At 41.8% G+C, this 22,719-nt stretch overlaps 1 protein-coding gene across 1 annotated transcript in view; it reads right to left on the bottom strand.

Moving 5' to 3' along the window:
- The window catches only part of VSIR (V-set immunoregulatory receptor), a 30,843-nt gene that overhangs the window by 6,166 nt on the left and 1,958 nt on the right, over nt 1-22,719 (bottom strand). Inside the window, exons 2-6 of the mRNA XM_084845516.1 lie at nt 14,382-14,840; nt 12,258-12,314; nt 5,530-5,637; nt 2,829-2,856; nt 987-1,174 (exon numbers count right to left, since the gene is read on the bottom strand). Of these exons, the coding sequence (XP_084701642.1) occupies nt 987-1,174; nt 2,829-2,856; nt 5,530-5,637; nt 12,258-12,314; nt 14,382-14,840 (840 nt within the window). The remainder of the gene's footprint in view (nt 1-986; nt 1,175-2,828; nt 2,857-5,529; nt 5,638-12,257; nt 12,315-14,381; nt 14,841-22,719) is intronic.

Here is a 22,719-nt window from a genome sequence, read left to right as displayed (position 1 = left end):
GCCTCAGAGCTAGCAGTCACAGTCAGAAAAAGCCTTCTCCTGGAGCTATCTATAGACAGCAAAAACTACAAAGAGTCTTGTTGGCACCTTGAAGATCAACAACTGTATTATGTCATAAGCTTTTGTGGTCTAGAGTCCACTGTATCAGATGCATGAAACTTTATCCTAAACTGGCAGATATAGCTATATCTACATACACAGAGGGTTTTTTGGGGGGGAGGGGTAATTACCTGCCAGCACAGGATAACGCTTCATGCATTTGTTGAAGTGGAGCCTAGCCCACGAAGGCTTATGCCATAATAAGCCTTTGTCTTTAAGGTGCCACAATACTGTTCGTTGGTTTTGCTGCAACAAACTAACACAGCTATCCTCTGGAAATCTACAAACAGCCTTTACCTATAGAAGCCACAGCACCACTCCCCCCAAGTTAGGAAACATCTCAAGCTCCCCCAAGCCCTAGCTGCACCCCCCACCCATTCCTGCCAGCAGCAGTGGGATTGAATCTGGCTCCTGACTAGTTAGCCAGTTGATGGCTATCCAATGCACTTGAGTAAAGGGAAATGTTAAGGAAGACCCTAGGGAGGTGGGGACCTGCCAGAAGGTGCTGCATAATCCTGACTCTTCACCAGTTCTGGGCACCAGGCATTTGAGAACAAGTACAGCTGCAGATAGCAGCACTCTCCATGCCCCTGATCTAAGACAAGGAAAGCATCATGTAGTCCAGGAGGGGGAAACCTATGGCCCTCCAGATATTGTTGAACTCCATCTCCCACCAGCCTCAGCCACCCTGATGGTCAGGGGTGCTGGGAGTTGTAGTCCAACAAAGTCTGGAGGGCCACAGGTTCCCCACACCTGATGTAGCCAAAATGCATGGTTATGGGAACGTTTTGAACAGGAAATTATTCCACCAACATTTAGCGTACATATACATTTACTGTCAGCTCATGAACAAACATGTGACACACACACTCCAGTTAGTTACTTACCCAGTGATGGGAAGAAACACTCTCCTGGGACTGAGGGTGAGAGTGGAGTATTCGGTTCTGAGAGAAGATGCCGGCCTGATTCTGATGGCTGGCGGCTAGCCATATATGTTAACTGTGGCCTGGGCTTGGATTCTGGATTAACGGCAGGGACGGCATCAAAGACCGGGTTCTCGATGCCTTGGGCATTGCTGCAACAGAAAGCACAGACTCAGACTAATCGTACCAGAGTCAAGTCACACCCCTCTCCTTGCTTCCCATCACTTTGATGGAAAATGTCACAACACAATAAATACGCTTTTAGAATCCTGCTATTTGTCCCTTTGTTCAGGGGAGGACAGGAGAAGTACTGATGTGTTTTAACATGTATTTAGCAGTGACTGGATGACAATTTCAGTGTTTACTAAGAACTGAATCAGGTACAAATGAATTAGAAGTCTAATTTTGCTCAAAATATTTTTTTTAAAAGACATGCTTCGAATGCTATGAAATATTCATTTCTTAAAGTTAAAGTAACTCTGCTTATGTCAGTAGTGGCACCAAGATTAAATTCTAACATTCAATTTATTCTTTGTCCATATAGTTTTTGTTGTGCCGTTAAACTACAGAAGAGCTCAAATAACAGGTTTAATGCTTTCACTCAGACCATTTTCAAACTAAATGGGGGATCATCATTTTGTTAATAAAAGCAACAGAAAAATCTGTTAGCAGTCGTGGAGCAAGAGAATGCTGCATATTAGATTGTCTTCTAGCTGGGTAAGCTTGAAACCAGTTCACTCTCTTTCAGAGCAAAAATCAGGTACATAAAAGCAAGGGGCAAAGCAGAGGAGTAGATCTGAGTTTATTGCTTCATGCTGCAACCAGGGGTCTGCTCTGTTTTATTTCGTATTAGGAATGTTTCATTATTTAGCTTAGACGGTGAAGTCCATATCCACTGTCAGCCCAATGTAATAAATAATAAATTTGTGTAATAAATCAGTAATGGGCAACTAGGTTGGCCACTGGATAAAACCTGGGTGGAGTATATGGATGAAGGCCCAAAATGGTCGCCCGCTTATTGGCTTGCTGTTGCCAACCTGCTGAATGCCCCAGACACACATGCTGCTTGTCTCTGTGAGGAAGAGACTGCAAGAAAGATATGGGCAATACAATCTATGATTGTTTGGCAATTTCCCTTCGTTTCTGAAGAGAGTTGACTGGAGCTAGAATGTTCCTTTTAGTTAGTAGGAGGACATGGTGGGGTCAAGGGTAGGCAAATTTGTAGCAATGGAACACAACATATAACGCCAGCATTTAACTGGTTGCCAGTTAGTGTCAAGGCCCAATTCAAGTTGCTGCCTTGGCTTTTAATGCCCTAAATAGCCTAGCCCCATGATATTTCAAGGAGAACTCAACTCATATGAAATGTCTCCACTGTGTCAGCAATCTTACATCATTTGAAGAGGCTTTGCTCAGACACCAATGTCTTGGGAGGTTGCTTTGACACCTACCAGGAGCAGGGCTTTCTCAGTGGTATCTTCCCTACTGAATGCCTTTCTAGAGAAAGCATCTAGACACAAACCCTTCAGATTTTAATTGAAAAGACATTTGGGATTGCTGCTTGATTTTGGTGGGCTGCAGCAGCAGCATTAATTTGGGCTTTTTAAGTGCCTGCTGGGGTTTGGTGACCTGGTCTGGTTTTCTGGTTTTATTACTGGTCTATGCAACTGTTGTTAAACGACAACCATTTGTGGTTTTATTTTTGTTATAACCATGCTTGATTTTATTGCAATCGCTGTTGAGGGGCCTTTTGTAAGCCAAATTCTGGAACAAAAATATAATACACAGTAAAATAGAACTGCTCACCTTTCCATCCTGACAAGTTCATGAGCACCTGCAAAAAGAAATACAATGTTGTCACTGTAAAGGTTGCTTACTGTAGTCCTATTTCATATCAAAATTCAGATCATAAAATTTCAGACACAGAAGAAATCCCTGTGAAATCCCTTATTCTAATCCTTTGAACTAAAGCAAGATATTTCATACCCAAGTCTGGTAGCAGGAAGAACCATAGTGCAAATAAGGCCTTCCCTTTACATTGCCTCTTTAGAGACTGTTTGCTTTGCTTTTTCTAAGCAACTAATTTCTTTGCCTTTTGTCCCAAGCTTGTTGGGTTGGTAATTTGGACTAGGGAAGTGGAAATTACTAATCCATGTGGCAAACAGATACCAGATCTAAGCAGTTCAGCAGTAGCCTGAAGTTGAATCCTTTCCTGTATTTTACCTATTTTCATCCCAATGAAAACATTCTTAAAGATAAGGAAAAACTAAAACCTGGTACAATTTACTACATGTAACAGTGATTTTGGTCCTACAGCTCCTCTTGTTTCTCTGTTATCTGAGCTGCCATGCACAAAAGGGACTTTGCCAATGCCACTCAAGTCCAGTCTGATTCACAAGCTGTCCCTGGATTTTCAGTTTCAGGTGCTGAAGCTACCATGTTTAGGCACTGAAAACCTCAAGACCTATTTCTACTATAATGTGCATTTATTTATACATAAGATCATAACCTAATTTGAACCTCACTTTCCAGAAGAGATAGGTTTCTAGTATATGAACGTTTTACTTGTCTCTGTTTGGAAGGGATGACTCTTTGATAACAGTGCATCAGCTGAGCTTTTTTGACATTGTTCGAATAAACACAATATTAAAACAGCTTACAATGTAGGTCAGACTTCCCCAAGCTGGTGCCCTCCAGATATGTTGGACCACACACCCATCACCCCTAGCCAGCTTGGTAAGTGTCTATGCTAGTTGGAGATGATGGAAGTTGTAGCCCAACACAACTAAAAGGCACCAGCTTGGGGAAGGCTGCTTTAGGCTGTAAGAAAGAGTAGTGCATGATGTCAGAATAAGCACTATTCATTTTCAATTGTACAGAAATAGAAATTGTGTGAGTATGAAAGGGCAGTATTTATTTTCAGGTTTACATTTACCCAGCAAATACTTTCAGCAAGGGATAGAAAACAGTTACAGAAAGGAATCAAGTAAACTCTGCCACTAGTATTGCCAAGTGTGCTTCCATAAAATGGTATCAGTAGTATTTGACACAATTATGAAATTGACACAATTATAAAATTATTGACACAATTATGAAATTGACACAATTATTTGACACAATTATGAAACCACCCAAGCCAGATCAACACTAAGGGAGAAGTTAATCCTGTTGTTCTACAGACAATATTGTCTGCATAAGACACAGTTGCTCCATATTACTCAAATTAAGATGAACAAAATAGGCAGTGTTCTCCAAGCAGATGTTAATGTAACAGCATTACAAATGTGATGTAAATACCATCTACTCAATGATCTAGCACTATGCCGCACCCTGACACAACTTATAATATATTGATTCATATTTTACAGCTCCGTTAAACAGCCCTGCCCTTTTGTAATTTTTCTTCAATTACTCATTTTCTAAGAAATGTGTATAAACAAATGGGTGTGTGTGTGTGGAGAAGTCATATTCAGAACATTACAGCAGCCTGCTAAACCGAAATGTGGAATGTTAGCCTTTAATAAAAGTGACTCCTCCTTAAGGCAAAATACACAGATTTATGGTAAAACAGACTTTACACAAATATTAGATTTATTTAACCTAAGTTTGGGAAAGGAACCACTGTACGTTATGTGGCAGTGTTCTATTCTTCCAGACTTCCCACAGGCAACATGAGGTGATTTTTATTTTTTTTTAATATTTCTTGGCCACCTTTCAGGACAGAAGCCCTCCCAAGGCAGCATACAACAATAAAACCAATACAATATTAAGAGTGATAAAAACACAATAAAACAGTAAGAACACAATAAAGCAGCAATAAAAACCACCAACAAAAACAGCAATAGCAATTATACAGGAGAATGCCAGAGTAAAATAATATGTTTCAAGGCCTTTGTAAAAGCCTGCAATGATAGAATATGGTGGACCCCCGATGGCAACTTAGATAAGGCCAGAAATGGTTTATGGAAACTTTGTGCTTGTGTGCAAAAGGCTCTCGATGTCATGCACTTTAAAAAAATTAACTTGGTTTGATTATCTTTACTTTCATCTAGGATTATTACCAAGTTGCAATCCAGAGTTCATACAAGCATTTTAAATAGCTCTGCAGCAGCAAAAGATGATGCAACCGCAACATCTCCCCAGTCATCTCATCCACCTTCCCCTATGCCTTCTGTGAGGCAAAACTTGTCGCGTTTGCGAGGGAAACACGACATATTTGTGGGAGGGAAGGGTAAATGTGGGGTCCAGAGAAGAATCTGCCACATCATTCATAGCTATTCAAAAGAAACACAACCTCCAAGTAGTAACCCTACGTTCACTGGAAATGACTGGGTATCATTCATGTAATGGCACTGTCTCTGTGTTTGAAAGAGGAGAAGGTCAGTCAACCCTACTATTATATGATTCTATTAGAAACAGATATGCGCATCAGTTTGCAATTAATACTAAACTTGTTTATCAATACGGGATGGGGTGAGGAAGGGAAGGGCTACATTTTGATACATACGCCTGTTAGTGATGGCTTGTCTCTGCCTATAAATAAGGAGCAGGATGAGGGGCAGGCACAGAATGCCCACAATGCAGGCCCCTGTTGCAATTGCAGCTGCCGTGACATCTGAAAAATAGAAATGAGAGGTAAAATCAGGAAGTAGCAGAAAATTCTTCTTACTACTGGAAGCTATAGTTAGTGCATATTTTGAGTTAGCAACCAATAGCTATTGGCTATGAATCTCATTGTGTGCTAATTTAGATATGCCAAAAGGCCCTTAATTTAAATGGAATTCCCTATATTGAAGGATTACTTCTTTCTCCACAGTATGATATTCCTAAATAACAAAGTGGATTTTCATTATTTGAGAACTTTGTTTCTCCATCAAAACAACAACTTCATGTCCCTGACTATTTTGCAATGCTGAAATAATAGTCATTATTCAAATAAAAATGAATGTTTTGTACATTGGAAATAAACAGATTTATTTAAATATACTCCAGGGCAATTTTGATATTGCCTGCTGAGTTTTTGTGTGCAGTTGCAACCATTTTTCTGACAGATAGAAATGTAATAAGTGAAGCGATTCTCCTATGTAATGCTAAACCATAGTTTAGCATAACAGGAATGAGTCTAGGCAAGCCATGGCTTTGTGCACTCTCCCCGCTGTGGCATGGCCCCAAGGAGGGTTTTTTGGAAGCTTTTGCTTCCATTTTTGATTAATTGTGGCTTTTCATTTCATCCAAACATGACAAACTGTGGTTAATCTTAACTATGGTTAGTGGAAACCAGCCAGTTCAAAGCTAGCTTGCTTCTACTAACTAGAGTTAAGTTTAAGGTTCAGACAACATGCCAACATGCCTACAACAAATGCAGAAGTTTACGATTTCATGGGCATATGAGAGAAAGAGAGGGGAAGGGGAGCATGCAAGCCTAAGGAGAATCAGCTGTTAGTGATAGCTCAACCTGTTGGATTTCTGCCTATAATACAGCTGAAAAAGCACTGGTGCCCTGAAACAAAAAAGTGGTAATTCTAATTATTTGTGGCCACAATATATACCGGTGATTAATGTTTAGCAAGAATGTTTTGTAGGCAGAAAAAGAAGTGAGCATTTTGCTTTGATTAAAACTGAACAAATGAATTATTAACTCAGCATACACATGAGGCTGTAAATCTAAATTAAAAAATATGAAAGGTATTTCTTCCTATTGCTTGAGGAGAGGGAGGTTAAACTCCATCAGCTATTACGTGTCTAGGGTAATGTATATATTGGTTTGATTATTGAGCTTCATGAAGTTGGACTAAGAATTTTAAAAATATGTAGAGTGAGAGATCAGCCAGGCAGAACAAATCCTATGGGGGTGCAAGAGGGAGAAGCAAAGGCCGAGGAACCACCAAATCCAAAGCCCTGCAGGACTTCAATAGAAGGGCAGAAGGCTGGGACTGGAGGGAAAATAAGTTTGCCAGCTCCAAGGCTAGTGTACATTTTCTCTGTTCCAGGAACAGGTGTATCATGGAAATAGGAAGGCTCTCCCATTCTGCCCCCAGCCCACACCCTTTTTGCTATTACTGCTATTGGAACACTGACAAAGGAGCAGCAAAGGTAGCAGAAGTTTTTGCACCTGCAACAGGAAGGACCTCCTCCTCTGCTTGCAGACCTTCTACTTAGTTGACAGAAACGGAGATCTGCCCTATCCTATGAATGCCCTTCCAGGGACTATTGGATTTGCTCCCTAAAATATGATGAATTGAAGAATATTCCAAATTTCATTGTGCTTCGGATATGCTGGAATAAGGAGTTTTTGCTTTGTCCCCTTTTGTCAATATAGAGAGCAGCAAAATTGGACTCTATCCAGTGTCCTGAAGTCAATGAAAAGACACTTGCTGGTTTCATTGCCCTTTGGTTTAAATCCATGTCAAGCTAATGAAATTTAACAACACAAAAATCACTTTATTTCACGTGTTAGATCACATATCCTCATGTTTTATCATTGTATAGCTTGGTTTGCCAAGCTGTGTTTTAGACTTACAAATATTATTCATGCTACCGCCGTTCTGAGTTTAAAAAGACAATGACATCCAAATTCTGATACTTGGATACAAATCAAAACCAGTGTATTTTTATTTACAGTTATTAAATTGTATCTCGCTCATAGAAAGACAAGTAGAAATGGCTAAGTAGGTTTATAAATTAGACTTGTTATATAACATGACTGTCTGGATGGGAAAGAAAAGAAAGTATGATATGCTAAACACTGCCAAACTGTAGTGAAAGAGCAGCTTTCATTTCATACAGGTTACAGCTGCTTCTGTTTGAAGAATAGGTACAGTATCCATGTCAAGCTAACATGTATATGTAATCCAATAGTCAGGCAAGCCAGTGAATTGTAGGGGTGTGCCTGGATTTTCTGCAACGATCTTCTGGTCCTTAACATTTTTTAAAATGTAAGATACCATATATTTAGAAGCCAGAATAAAAATAAATGTGAGGTGACAAAACTAGTAGGCAGATAATGTGCCAAAACATTACAGAAATTACTGTGGGATATAGTTGGAATAAGTTCAGTAAATTATGTTCAGGTCATGCTTACAGTCCAGCAAACACGTGTATTGTACAGAACAGATGTTTATACGATCAGCAGCGTCAAGTGGACAAAACTTTATTAGACTGATTCACATCAGGCTATAGGTTGGGACTTACATGTCTGAATGTTCCTTCATACACACACAAAATTTTTTCCTACATGTAGAACATGGGAAAATGTCCAGAAGAGTTCAACTAGCCTTCACCCTGACATCTGCTTTTGTACATGCAGGCAGATTTTTCAGGTTGTTGTTGTTGTTCAGTCGTTAAGTCGTGTCCGACTCTTCGTGACCCCACGGACCATAGCACACCAGGCCTTCCTGTCCTCTGCTCTCTCCCGAAGTGAAGGTAATTCAAACATGTAACTCATATGTAGCCTGAAAATCTTTATTATTTGATCTTGTCAGTTGTATAAATTGGTTCTCAATTTATTGTTTGAATTGTAGGAAGTTAAAAACTGATATTTCTATTCTCTAGAAATGTCCAGAGTTTTGGAATAACTGAGCCTCTAGACTGGTAATAGTCCCAATAATCCAGTATATGTGGGAGATGGAAGCTTTATTCTGGAAAACATGGAAGTCTCTGCAGATCAAAGAGGATGTTAATGTTTTTTTTGTTGCTGAAGGAATCATTTCCTACTAAGAGGAACAGACCAAGAAAGTAAATGTACCTCTTGCTGTATTTAGTCCAGATTTGGACAATTGCACTAGCAAATTTAGAGCTGATTTTGTAGAATATGTTTGGCAGCAGATCATTTTTGCTGGATTTATTCCTTTAAAAATGTTTTATTGTCAGAAGTTACATTGACATTATGAAGTCTTGTCTCAAGGGCACTCTTTTGTAAACAGCTGTAGCAGCCTCGCCTCACCTTTATTGGCCTGTATTTATAAATTTGGCAAAATATTGTACAAGGAAAAGAAAACACTGCAGGCTTGGTGTAAGGCTAGTGTGCAGCACCAGTATGAAGGCACTGGTTCTCCAGATGAACCATCTCCACATATACAACACAAATAGTTAAACCTCACCACAGATTATTATCGATTTCCTTGAAATGTCCACTTCACCAATCAGGCCCCTCTCATTTTCCAGCTACACTGGATTGTTCAAAGTTTGTCACAGAGGATTTCTAGCTACTCTCTGTGTAACTCTGTCCCAGTTCCAAGACTATACAACCATTGATCACTGCATGATAATAAAACAGCAGATCAGAACATAAGGGTTTTACTTCCAGGGATTTTTGGTTCTTGTCCTTCCTAAGTGCCTCAAGGATAAGTACTTTCCTACTAATTTACTTTTGAAGGCAATTGCAGGGTACAGAGGAAATAATGAAACAATGTGGGGGGGAAACAGCACTTAATGTAAAACAATTGTCCATTTCTTTTACAAATGGCCTCCATTAATTCATGCAATCATGCAGTCTATTAACTGGTCGGTGCTTGCTCAGGTTTATGAAGATCTTGCCCATGGGCAACGACGACTGAATTTAACAGTTTACACTATATAAAACATTGTAATTAGCAGTATTATAATGTCACAAATATAGTTCCCACATTTGAATTTCCCCATGTGACTGATGCAAAAGGGCTTCAGATGCCACTATGCCAGTAATCCTAGGAATATCTACATTTGACCTAAATCATTAAGAGTAGCTACTATCTGTTGCGTGTAGGAATTTCACAGATATGCATGTCAGTCATGCAACCAGCAACCCATAGGAAAAGGGAGACTACATAAGAGACTTTTGCTCTTCAATAACCAATAGAAAGGGTGACTAGGATTTGCAATTCTCTAATTTCTATAAAAGATACCTGCCTCCTTCCAAGTCCTTTGTGCTGCATTTGAAGGAGGAGAACAAACCATTATTACTGCAGTTTTAGCATGTATAGAATACCAGCATTGACTCAGGCCCTGTACATAACATAGAACTTCTATGGTCTCTACCGCAGAAGGCTTACAGTATACATTAGATTTAGACTAATCTCTAGTCTGCATTAGACATAGAGGAGCAGAGAAGGGAGATGTTAGGGACTGACAAATAATGAAGGGCAGGGAAAAATCAGTAAAGGCTCAGAAAATAGGGTTCAAGAAAGACTTTGTTAAAGATGTGGGTCCTGGGAAGGAAACAACCTGATTCATAATAAATGGGAAGCTGTATCAAGCACATGGATGAAGGCAAGAAGACAAAAGGTAGCCTAAAGAATGGGGGAAGTAAGAAGGTATATAGTGGGAGATTAGAAAACATAGCCTAGGCAGGGGTGGGCAACTTCAGAGGGCCTGAGGGCCACCCCCACCCCCAGGGGCTGCACACTGTGGATTGCCCCACACTTCATGGGGTGCTGAGGAACATTGCTTTGATGTAGTAAAAAAGTCAAATCTAGCTTGTCCTGAAGCTAAATTTGATCTTTGTAGCACTCCACAGTGGCTATGGAGTGCTAAAAGGGTCAAATGTAGCTTCAGAACATGCTAAATTTAACACTTCTCTATAGTGCTAAAACTGCCTTTTTTAGCAGGAGAGAACACCCTTTTTTGCCGCTGCCAAATTTGGGAGTGCAGCAGGGGCAGCATGCAGCCCATGGGCCTCATGTTCCCAACCCCTGGTCTAATGGAAACCAATGTAAGGAGACAGGTGACATGATAAAACATGCATTTAATTAATTTATTTAATAGGTTATTATACCGCTTACCATGTTTAAAAAACATCTCTAAGCGGTTTACAAAGAAAGATCAAAAGAGCCTCCCAGGGACCACAGGACATGTTGATTCCTCCTCCCAAATAGCCACTCCTATGACCCTGCATTCCAATCTCTTCCCCTGCCCCCCCCCCCACACTCCCTCAAAGCTGCAGCAGAAAGAACCACAGTGGCTGCTTTCCAAGGTTGCAAAAGTGACCTCAGATGACTTCAGGGAGGGTAGGGGGCACTCTGATGGGAGGCTTTCATCTAGTGGGCAGCAATCCAGTAGGACTGCACCCTAAAATACATTAAAATGCATTTATATAAAACATTTATAAAAACATTAAAACCAAAGACTCACAACACTGTAATTACCAAACAAAACTGAGCAACACAATTAATCAAGGAAGGCCTGGGTAAAAAGATAAATCTTTAGTTGGTACCTAAAGCATGCCACAGTTGGCACCTCCCAAATATCAGGGGGGAGGGCATTCCATAAGACAGACATGACAGAGAAGGCCCACTTCCAGGTTGTCACAAGATGGCAGTCTGCAGGTTGCAGTACAACCAGCAAGGCCTCCTCCAATGATCAAAATGATCACAGTCTATATCGGAGAAGGTGATCCACCAGGTAAGCTGGTCCCAAGCTGTTCAGGGCTTTATATGACAACAGCAAGAGCATGAACGTGGCTCCGTAGCTAATAGGTAGCCAGTGCAGCTGCTTCAACAGCAGTGTAATATGTCCATGGCCAGGCACCCCACTCAGCATCCTGGCCTCCGCATTCTGCGCCAGCTGCAACTTCTGGACCAAGCACAAATGTAGCCCCACAGAAAGTGCATTACAAAACCAGGCCTGGACAGACTGAAATGGGTCAAGATAATCAGTGTCCTCCAAGAACGCCTGCAACTGCCCAGCCACCACCCTTTCAAGTACCTTGCCCCCCGAAAGGGTATCAGTGACTGAGTGGTAGCTGGTATAAGCCTCCAGATCCAGGGAGGGCTTTTCAGGAGTGGATGGATGCACTTCCACCTCATTCAAGGCAGTGGGCGCCGCCACCCCATTGTGCAAGGACGCATTCGCCACTTCCTGGATCCACTCCGCCTTCCCAGCCAACTCGAATGAGCCAGGGTGAGCAAAGGTCAAGACAGCAGGTTGTAGGCTGAACAGCTACAAGCATCTTGTCTACATTCTCAGGCCTCAAAAACGTAAACTGATCCCATAAAGCTGAACTAGACGATGTATTGGACATCTCACAAGATACTGTACTACAAGCGGTATACTTCAAGTTGCCATGAAGCCAAGCGATTTTATCCTCAAAGTTCCTCACAAAGCTACCACAGCATGTTTAAAGCATTAAACCTCCAAACCATCTAACCAGAATGTATAACTTGACCTCACTTGAGATTTACAAGGTTTCTCACTTGAAATACAAGCATTATTTGTATATATCTGCCCCACAAAAAAATGTAATTTTTTTGGTAATCTTACTTTCACTCTCTGTGCTGGTAGCCGGATGAAGTGTACAGTTTGTAAGTGCACCATTTGCTGTGAATTAAAAAACATGTCAGTTTCTTGGAAAGTCAATTATAATTCAGTAACAAGTCTTTAAAAACCCTACTCAAATCATAGTATCTATAGAAAAGCCAAGCTCAAAGTATTAGAAGTTTCTAAAATTTAAAATGATATAGGATTCTGTTGTTTTCTGCTTACACATGCTTCCATTCCTCGCTCTTTTCTAGTTCTGTGCCAGGCAGACATTTTCTTTAGTGCCAGGCATTCAAGCCATATGGACACTGCCAACTCCCAAGCTGATTGCTGCTAATCCAAATGGAAAGCTGCAATCCTATGCTCACTTACCAATAATAAACTCCATTGAGCACAGTGGCATTTACTTCGAAGTACGCATGCATAACTGCTCCTCCCCATCCCATGCAGGAGTTCCAAGCAAGTATTTTATCTTCCTAACACAAATTTAGAACCCCCTGAGGAGAGAAGCAGCTCCCATGGAAGGTGATTCAGAGTGGGAAGGTGGCTGTCAAGGAAAAGATTAAGCACTAGCCCTTCTCCACTTAACATTTCTCCTTCCTGAAGTGACTCTTTCCCAGAAAAAGGTCCAATTGTGCATAAAGCTTTTCTCTGTTTTTCCTAGGGTACTTGTTGTTCCAGCATTTTATACAAAATAGCTTTGTCAATACATCTGAATTTCTGTTTTGACCACTGTATGCCCTTCTGTTCTTGAATGCTATAGGCCAGGGTTTTGAGTCCCTTCTCTCTGTGTGTAACAATGCTTCCGTCCACTTTATTTCACTAGATTGTTCCCCAGGGCAATTCTGACATTGCAAGGAATTGCAGAAACCTCTCCTTTGCCTACTATCCAGGTACTATACCCTGAAAGAACACAAAGGGAAAGAATGGGGTGATTAGAGGAGAGGGGTAAGACTGATTCACCAACGTGTATCCCTAGAGCTGCCAGTATTCCAATGCAGTAATTAAAATGGAGAAAGTCACAATTTTCCATCCTGACCTAATCAGGGTAAAGCCCTCCCATCTTCCCCAGAAATTTTCTCCCACAATACTCTGAGTAAGGTCCCAACTGTGTATTCACAGTAATAGCAGCAGAGGAGGCAACAATATAGCAACTGAGGAAAAGGAGACATGGTTTGAAAACGGGAATTTCCAGAACCCAGAAAAGGCATAGAGACAGAGGGAGGAGGCCACAGAGATGGGCCTATTGAGGATGGTTTGATTATTAGATCTGGCCTCATCCATCCCCCTCATGTGGCATGATCCTATACATATTTAATCAACAGTTAAGTTCCACTGATTTCAATGTAAATACTTATCAAATAAGTGTGCATAAGACTGCAGCCCAATACTTAAAGAAACAGGATGAAATTCAAATGAATGTATACACTTTATAGTGTGCTCAGGTTTTAAGTATGGGATTTAATAATGTTGTACAAGACTGCTGCCATGGTTTCTCCAATCTGCTGCTACTTCAGTGACGTTTTTAATGGAGTCATCATCTTCCATGGAATAGTTCAGGGGTGGGCAACTTCAAGGTGTCCAGGACCATTTTTACCACTACCACCCAGGTTCACCCCACTCTTGCAGGCTGTACTCCCGCCACTGTGCTGCTGAATTTGGCAGCGGCAGCAAATCCTCCCCCTGCCCAGCAATTTGCTGTTGAGTGGTCAATCAGAAATCATGTGCATGTGATGACATCACAATACTACATAGCCAGTTGGATTAGCGATGTGACAGCATCACTAAGTCAATTCAGACTGTGGGCAATGTTTCCTGGTTCACCACTGAACTCACTCTGAATGGGCAAACACTTTCTCCCATTCATGGAGCAACCCAACAAAATAATAAGAAAGAGGGGCACTTTTCACCACTATCACAGTTAAAAAAAGACCCTGCTCCCCTTCAACTCAGTCCTAATTTTAAACTCTCTCCTTTGTTTCTTTTTCTCAGTGGTCATCTACAGTTCCTGATTTGTCTAGTCCACTCCATCTAGGATTGTCTGCACAATTCTCAGGGAATATGAGATACAAAATATACAAAAGATATAATTTTAGCAACACAGCTTCGTACACAGAGTTCACCTGCCTTTCTCTATACGGACTTCCATGAAGCCATGAGCCTGTTGCTGGGCATGTTTCTTGTTGTGCTCCTTCTTCGCCTCTACCACATAGCAGCAGTATAGCCCACTGTCCTGCACAGTAAGATTTGCCATAGTGATATGGAATGTCCCATGGTGATTTGAGGAGGTATGCCCATGATGGTTTGCTCGCTGCCCATGAGGGTATTTCTTGGCAGTGTTGTTACTACCAGGTAGCCCATGGTGAGTCCCTAATTCATGATGTGAGTCCTTAACCATGACATCACGAATATGCTTCCTCTGAGAACAGCTTTGGTCACCCTTGTTGCTGAAGTACCAAAAACCGTAAATGGACTCATGCTGTTCAGCAAGAGACCTGCTGATCGTACAAGTCAAGGTGATATTTTGACCTTCAGGGCAGACGTAGAGTGAGTAAGGAGTGGTGATTTTGAAAGTTGCTGGCTGTGCTGTACAGGAAGAAAACAGAACATTAAAGAAATATTCTTTTATACATAATGCAACTTAGTTGGTATCTCAAGCAGAGAGAAGCATTATTGTTTCCCTTTTACAGGAAAGTAAACTGAGGCATACAAAGGCTCGCACAGTCACAAAGCATACCATTCTGGTGAATGGAACAGAGTCTTAGCTTCTGAGTTGAATGAAATTCTAGTATTATTAAAGTCTTGCTTTCTATTCTCTTAATATCTAACTTTAAAAAGGTAAAGGTGTCCCCAACCAGTCGTGTCCAACTCTAGGGGGCGGTGCTCATCCCCGTTTCTAAGCCGAAGAGCCAGCGCTGTCCGAAGACGCTTCCGTGGTCATGTGGCCGGCATGACTGAACACCGAGGTGCACGGAACGCTGTTACCTTTCCCGCCGAGGCGGTACCTATTTATCTACTTGCAATTTCTTGCTTTCGAACTGCTAGGTTGGCAGAAGCTGGGACTGAAGACGGGAGCTCACTCCGTCATGCAGCACTCGGGTCTCGAACTGCTGACCTGCCAACCTTCCAGTCTGCAGTTCAGTGTCTTAACCACTAAGCCACCGCGGCCCCTAATATCTAACTTTATCATGGCTTAAATCAAAAATCTTTTTTTTGATAGTCACCTATGTTGACCTTATTGTTATCTGGACAATATCCAGATAAACAATTATTCAACAGCTTACAAATGGCTGTACTTTTGCTCCCATGAGCTGCAGTTATGTACAAAGTTCCATGTGTGCAGAAGTCACTGAAATCCATCGGACATGAATCAAAAGGAGATCAACAGCAGCATATTTCATTAGTGAGACATTATTCTAGAGAAGATAGACCACTTCCAGTTGAGAAAATTCAGAACATTCATATCTCAAAACCTGCTTGCTAGTGTTTGGGTCTAACTTTTCCTGCTTTCCCACATAAATAAGCCTAATGGCTGGCTAAAAGGAAAACAGCAGTAGTTCATGGCCTCACCCCACTCCGCCTAACTCCACAAGCCAAGAGTGCTAAAACTCTTTGTTGATGCAACAGTGCCTGGGTTTTTCATATTTAAAGGTGATATATGAAGTGTTATGGCTTGAATTCCTTAAAGTAAGAAGAAATGTTCATCTGTAAAGTTAAGATGGTGTGAACCATAGCTGGCAAACACGTGCTATTAAGTTGACCACAAAACATTGCATAACTATACTATTCCTACATGTAATTAAGATATAATAGCAAGATTGTTTGAAAGGGTTGTCAGTGTCCGCAGGGAGACAGAACAGACTATTACATATTTCCATGTTCAAATGTATGCAGATTAAAAAATGCCCATTGACTTGGATCTTTGCAGGCTGAGCTGAGGGTCAGGGGAGCAGGAAGAAGTAGCTAGGGGTCAGTCCTATATGTGGACAGCCAGGATGAGCTGCACTCAGGTCAGTGACAATACGGAGATATATCTAACAGCCCAAAAGTAGTGCATTAAAACAACGAGCATTAGAATTAGCTTAGTATAGCTTTCATTGCGTACCCAACCTTTGATTTAGCAGAATATGGTTTGGTTCATCCTTTTCATAACCACCCTTTTTTAAAGTACAGTTTCCTTTGTCAACAATTTTGTTTAGGGGGAAAAAGCAGCTGGTTAAGTCCTTGATAGTTTTTCAAATATGAGAAGTCTGCTGTTATTAACAACACAAGATGTTCTCAGTAACTGCAGCAACATCCTGTTTTGGCTATACCTTTGTTTAATTTGAGGTGCACATGTTTTTAAAAGTTTCATATAATGCCTCTCTCGAGGACCGGTGAAATTTTCTTCAGTTAGTAACTAGAGATATGATTATAGCCTTTAAACAAGATGGACCTAATTTGATTGATTTAGAATATTTGTATAGCACTTTTCAACAGAACATTCTCAAGTGGTTTACACAATAAAATGGGGCAACAATCAAAACATTCTAAAATGTCTTAATTCTACAGTTTCATCAGTCCTGTAGGCATCTTCAGGCTGGTGAAATTAGCAGCTCCTTGGTTTTGAAAGAAGAGACTGAGGGGGGCTGTAGGAGAAAGTTATTTTTAAAGTCCTCTGCTCAGTTCTCTTGCTTCTGTTAAAGCTTGCCAGGCCCACACTGGCCACAGGGGAATAGCTCCTCTGCCCTAGAAAATTACTACCGAGCATCAGGCCTGGGTAATGAGATGCTGGTGTTCAAGGAGGGCAGGTGCTTTTCCATACCTGGATAACTTAGATAAGATCTGTGTTGAACTCATATGTGGATATCTACAGAAAGAACAGAAAAGAACCTGTGACAAAAGAGTGTTTTTCCCCTCTAGACACCCACAGAACCTTTGTGCTTTTTTCACATTTTCTTAGCAAAGATTCCCAGCTGGGATGATCCCAGATGGCCTTCCTGGCATTGAAAATGCTTTGAGCTAAAAACAAATCCACATCAGAAATGCTTGCCTGCCAAAGCTTGACAGATAAAAATAGATTACAAATTTTGCAATAGAAGTTCAGTCTTGCACCATTAGGGTGCTTCCAGACAAGGCTTTTATTGTGCAATTGCCCTGCCTCACTTACAGATTGGGGGGGGGGGATGTTGCATCTTCCATTTGCATCCCTCCCATGTTTCTCCACCACAGGTTCTGTCTTTTTTCTTACCACAAAAAAAATCTGTTAAGGAGGGTAAAACAGAATAGCTGCATAATGCCATTTGACTGGTAGCACTAATAGCTGTCCATCTGGGAAGCACCCTTAGTTGCATCTAACTGTTGTATTAAAAGTTGCATATGATGAAGTTGGACTGCTTATAAAAACACAAACCACAATAAAGGTGCAATCCTGTTGAGATAGTCAGTATCCTGCCGAGTATCCAATGCAGGTCAGCTGCAGCAAGGAGGCAATCCTCGCCTCCGTGCTCCAGCCACCCTGCATTTTTGGCTAGATGTCTGATTTCGATTGTCTAGCCACGGCTTCAGGGAGGGGGAGGGAAGGAGGCCATGCAGCACATAGGAAGCTGTGTAAAATGGCTTCCACAGTCTCCTCCCCTCCAGGTCCCTGGGACCACCCTTTCTTCGCCATCTCCGTGTTCTGTTTCCACATAGAAAGAACTGTGCCAGCTAGGAGGGGGAGGGGGGAGTGAGGTTTCTGGGAACTGAGCTTGGAGCCCTGGCTCTAACCTTGGTTCCCAGAAACTGGAAAATCCTATGGCCCTCTAGACAGTGTCTAGTGGCCATAGAATTGCTCCCTAAACATGTTAGTCTTTAAGGTGCCACAGAGCTCTGTTGTTTTTGTTAAAAAAAGGTAAAGGTGTCCCCAACCAGTCGTGTCCGACTCTAGGGTGCGGTGCTCATCCCCGTTTCTAAGCCGAAGAGCCAGCGCTGTCCGAAGACGCTTTCGTGGTCATGTGGCCGGCATGACTGAACACCGAGGTGCACGGAACGCTGTTACCTTTCCTGCCGAGGCGGTACCAATTTATCTACTTGCAATTTCTTGCTTTTGAACTGCTAGGTTGGCAGAAGCTGGGACTGAAGACGGGAGCTCACTCCGTCACGCAGCACTCGGGTCTCGAACTGCTGACCTGCCGACCTTCCAGTCTGCAGTTCAGCGTCTTAACCACTAAGCCACTGCGGCCCCGTTGTTTTTGTTACAACTGGGAAGTTGCCATCTGAACATTCCCTTCATGTAAAGATCTGCCTGCCATGTCTCAGAAGCTTCCATACTTTGATGCCAACATTTGAAAACGTGTTGAGCTGTGGGGATGGAGAGGGAAGGAGGAAGACTTCCCCTGGGACCTGCTCTCCACATGGAGAGCAGGTCCCAGGGGAAGTCTTCCTCTTTCCCTCTCCATCCCCACAGCTCAACACGTTTTCAAATGTTGGCATCAAAGTATGGAAGCTTCTGAGACATGGCAGGCAGATCTTTACATGAAGGGAATGTTCAGATGGCAACTTCCCAGCCCCTCAGTTTCATGCTTGTGTACTGAACTCATTGTGCAGGAAACAAATGTACCTTTTATTTTAATCTTTTGCAGAATCAAAGCAAAAGATTGCAGAGGATACCTATTCTGATCTTATAATAATTGGTGCCCAAAATATGAATGGGCAGGGAACTAGTACAGGATGAAGTCATGGACTGCTGGACTTGGATGTGCTCTGGCTGCCACTAAGATCCAAAAAGTGTGGAAGCCAAGTCATGCAAGAAATTGTTTATGTGGAGCATCTCCCTTCTGGATTGGGTCAATTTTATTCATGCCCCTGAGTGGGTTCCATTTAACATAAGGTTCATGCCATGCAGGAATCAATTGACACAGTGTGAGAATCTTCTGGCCTGGATTTAAAATAACTAATAATTAATTCAGTGAATGCTGACCAAGAAATGGGAGGTACAAATAATTTGGTATGCCTCTAGTCAAACTCTCCCTTCCACTCTCCTGTCCCTTATCTTAATTGCACCTAAAATGACAGGGATGATGCAAATATTTCATGGATCTTTATATTAGGGCAGCCGCATTTGCACAAAATGGTACACCAGAATTGCTGAATATTATGGCTTATTGGTAATGAGCAAATGTGCTGGTACATGCTCCTGATCATTCCCACTAGGCTCCTCCAACAAGTGGAAGCAGCTAAAGTAATCATGTACTTACCAGCAATTATAGGGTAGTTTTATGTCCAGACCTGCACCCCTGGCTTGTCTATCCTCTAACAAGCCAGAGTTTGAAGCCAGGGTTTATAGTTGGCTTTCATAACTTGTTAGAGGAGCAAAACGCCTGGGTCTGGGTTCAGATCTAACACTAAGCTTTCTATTGCTGGTTGGTTCCAGATTACTTTAGCTGTTCCCACTTGCAGGAGGGGTAAAGTGGGAGCGATCAGGCAGCATGCACCAGCATACTTGCTCATTCCCGATAAGCCAGAATTCTCAACAATTCTGGCTTACAGTTTTGAACAAATGGATGATTTCACTTTCTGACTGAGGTTTAATTAAACTAAATGTCAGAATATTTAAACAAACCAAACAGGAACATGCCACTATGACGATTAAATGAATATCATAGGATTAGCACATGTTTAGTTATCTAAATCCAGCAGCAGGCTGTGTGGTAGTGTGTGCTGTGATACTAGTTTCCCCTTGCAGGGTGACAGAGGAGAGAGCTCATGCATGTAAATCTACCTCTGTGCAGCAGTTGGGGGAAGGGGAATGTTTGCACAGGTCACTAGAATCCTTATTACACCCACAATGTGGCTGTCCCTGCATCACATCGATTGTGTCCTCCTAACCAGATAAAAATAAATATTCCATCGTTTTTTCAGAGGACTTCTGTAGAGCACTAATGATCTTCCAGGCCTTTAACATAGTACTTCCTGCCCTCCTTACATTACCTAAGTAGCAGAGACCCACTCATTTTGCCAGCTTATGATGATGGTAATAAAGAGATATAAACAAACAAACAAACAAACAAACAAACAGAGTGCTTCGGCTATTGGGCGGTATAGAAATGTAATAAATACATTTATAACATACTACTTATTTATTTGCTGTATTTTTATCCCACTTTTCAGAAAATTGCTTTCTCCCGAAGCAGCTCACATCACTCAAAAAGAGAGAGGGGCCCTGCCATCAGGTTTACAAACTAAAATAACAAGACATACAAGGGAAGGGGAGTTGAGGGGAAAGGATGATGAGGGAGATCAGTTTGACCATTCTAGGACAAAGCAGTGAGATATAAGCAGGCATTTAAATGCACTTTGGGCCAGGCGTCTCTTCCCTTGCTGGTGTTCTTGCTTGAATGACACTCCTTAGGACAGGGTCAGAATATTCATTCTCCTTCCTTCAGCAGTCCAAGGGCTACAGACAGTTGGAGAATGAATTCAAGTGTTCTTTCTGGCAGGGACGGAGAAGTGAGGTGCCTGCACCTGCTCCATCTCTGGTCCATGGATGGGTCAGGTTGGCCACCCCCAGGCTTGATGTTATTTCTGGGAAGCAAGGGTGTAGCTTTCCAGTGGCCCCCAGTCCCCTGGCTGATGGCAGAAACTACCAAGGAGCAAAGTGCTTTACAGTCTTTGCAACATTTTTATGAAGGGTGGTCGTTCTTTTTCAGATGAGGGACTAGGAAACAGTGACTTATCCAAGACTATGCACTGAGTTCATAAATACCTGCTTTTAATTTTTAAAAAAATGTCATCAGATTTTTAAATGGTTACTACAGTAATTCATGCTCAAAAAGCAATTACTCTGATGCACAATGCAAAAGAGGGGATGGAAAACTTGGGGATATGAAAATGTTTGCTCAGAACTGCGCAGGCCAGTAAAGTGAAAACCCTTTCAAATAAGGGAGCTCCATAACTGTAAAGGGGTTCCTGTTCCTGAAATAATTAATTGGACTGAGGTGATGATGTGCATTAATAATACACAGACTAGCTATCGTGACAGCATTACATAATCTTTGGGCTCATTGCCTTGGATGTTTTCCAAAGGGACATATATCCAGTGTGCATCCAATCCCTACAATCACACTGCACTCTATTGAGTATACACTGGTCCCCAGCCTGTCTGCTTTGGCTCTCAAACACAAATGTAGGAAGCTATCACAAAGAAGCACAAAGTTCATTTGTATTCAGGAGCCCCAACAAAAGAGTAGGCTTTGCTTGTTAATGAGATTTCTCTTCAGGGATTCAAGGGAAGATCAGTGGCAGTTCAGCCTCCCGAACTGTGATCACCAAATGAATATAGTTGCAATATACTGGGTATTTCATATGACTTAACAATCTAATATTTCAGCCTGGAGTAACTGTCAAGTATGTGACTGTTGCTTACATAGACAGCTTGTCTCTTGGAAGGTTTGGTCAAAAGCCAAATTCAGCACTGGGATCTGTTTTATTATATCAACCAGCATCTTCAAAACTTTATTTTGATGTTATTCTTGCCTGTCTTACTTTCTGACTCTGAAATTGTTTTTCTTAACCGTTTGTGCTGCTTCTTCTCCAATGCAAAATTGTATGAAGCTTGGTGACCCATCTATAACACATCAGACCCATAAAGAGACATTTCTGTTCTTGAAAAAAAGAATGTTCATGGACTCTGGGCCCATTTCTCCAGGGTCACAAGCCCAATTTTCACTTTTTACACAGACAGCTGTCAAAGAGATCTCTTCCCTTCACACACTGTTCTGCAAATAAGTCTCATGTAGTAAGTACTTCCTTTTATCTACCTCTGGACAGACTTGTTGAGCACTCATGGAAGTAACTCCCATATCTGAAGGGGCTTCCCCTTTCGCTTCAGTGGATTAGATCAGGCACAAGGAACCTCCTGCCCATGGATCATGGGGTTCCCCATCCAGCCCACCAGGTTCTTCCCCAGGTCCACCCCCTCATCTAGCAGGAAAAAGCTCTTATCTCCAATCAGCAGCTGATTGGAGATAAGAGCTTTTCCCTGCCAGGAAAGGGAGCAGGCCTAGGGAGGAAGCTGCTGAATGATTCAGTCCTGCTTACTTCTGAGTAGAAAGCACAGGCTTGTCCTGCTAATTTCCAACTATATTTCAAATTGGTAAAAATCACTTTGCCTTTGGTCTTGCCTGCAGATGGAATGTGCCCCCCCCGACCCCAGATTGAAATTTAGCCGTAAACTGAAAAAGTTTCCCACCCCCAGACTAGATAGCTCTGTGCAAACAAGGTGGATAGTAGAATATTTTCTCCCACCCCAGAAAAGGTGAGCTATACAATAAATCCCACATCATCCTCAGCATCTCTGGACATGACCTTATGGCAAGCTTTGTAACTCTTCAGTTAAAATATTCTTGTTGGTTAGTTGTTGCTCTCATTGTACCTCTGCCGATCCTCTCTTACAAACACGATTTGCTAGGCATTACTGACTTAATTTTCAGTGATCTCTTGGCAA

The sequence above is a fragment of the Heloderma suspectum genome, chromosome 3 (genome assembly GCF_057233095.1).
Source record: "Heloderma suspectum isolate Gila_16-S chromosome 3, 16-S_ref, whole genome shotgun sequence".
NCBI lineage: Eukaryota > Metazoa > Chordata > Lepidosauria > Squamata > Helodermatidae > Heloderma > Heloderma suspectum.
The sequence above is the reverse complement of the archived record's forward strand: the minus strand, read 5'-3'. Positions and strand labels throughout refer to the sequence as shown.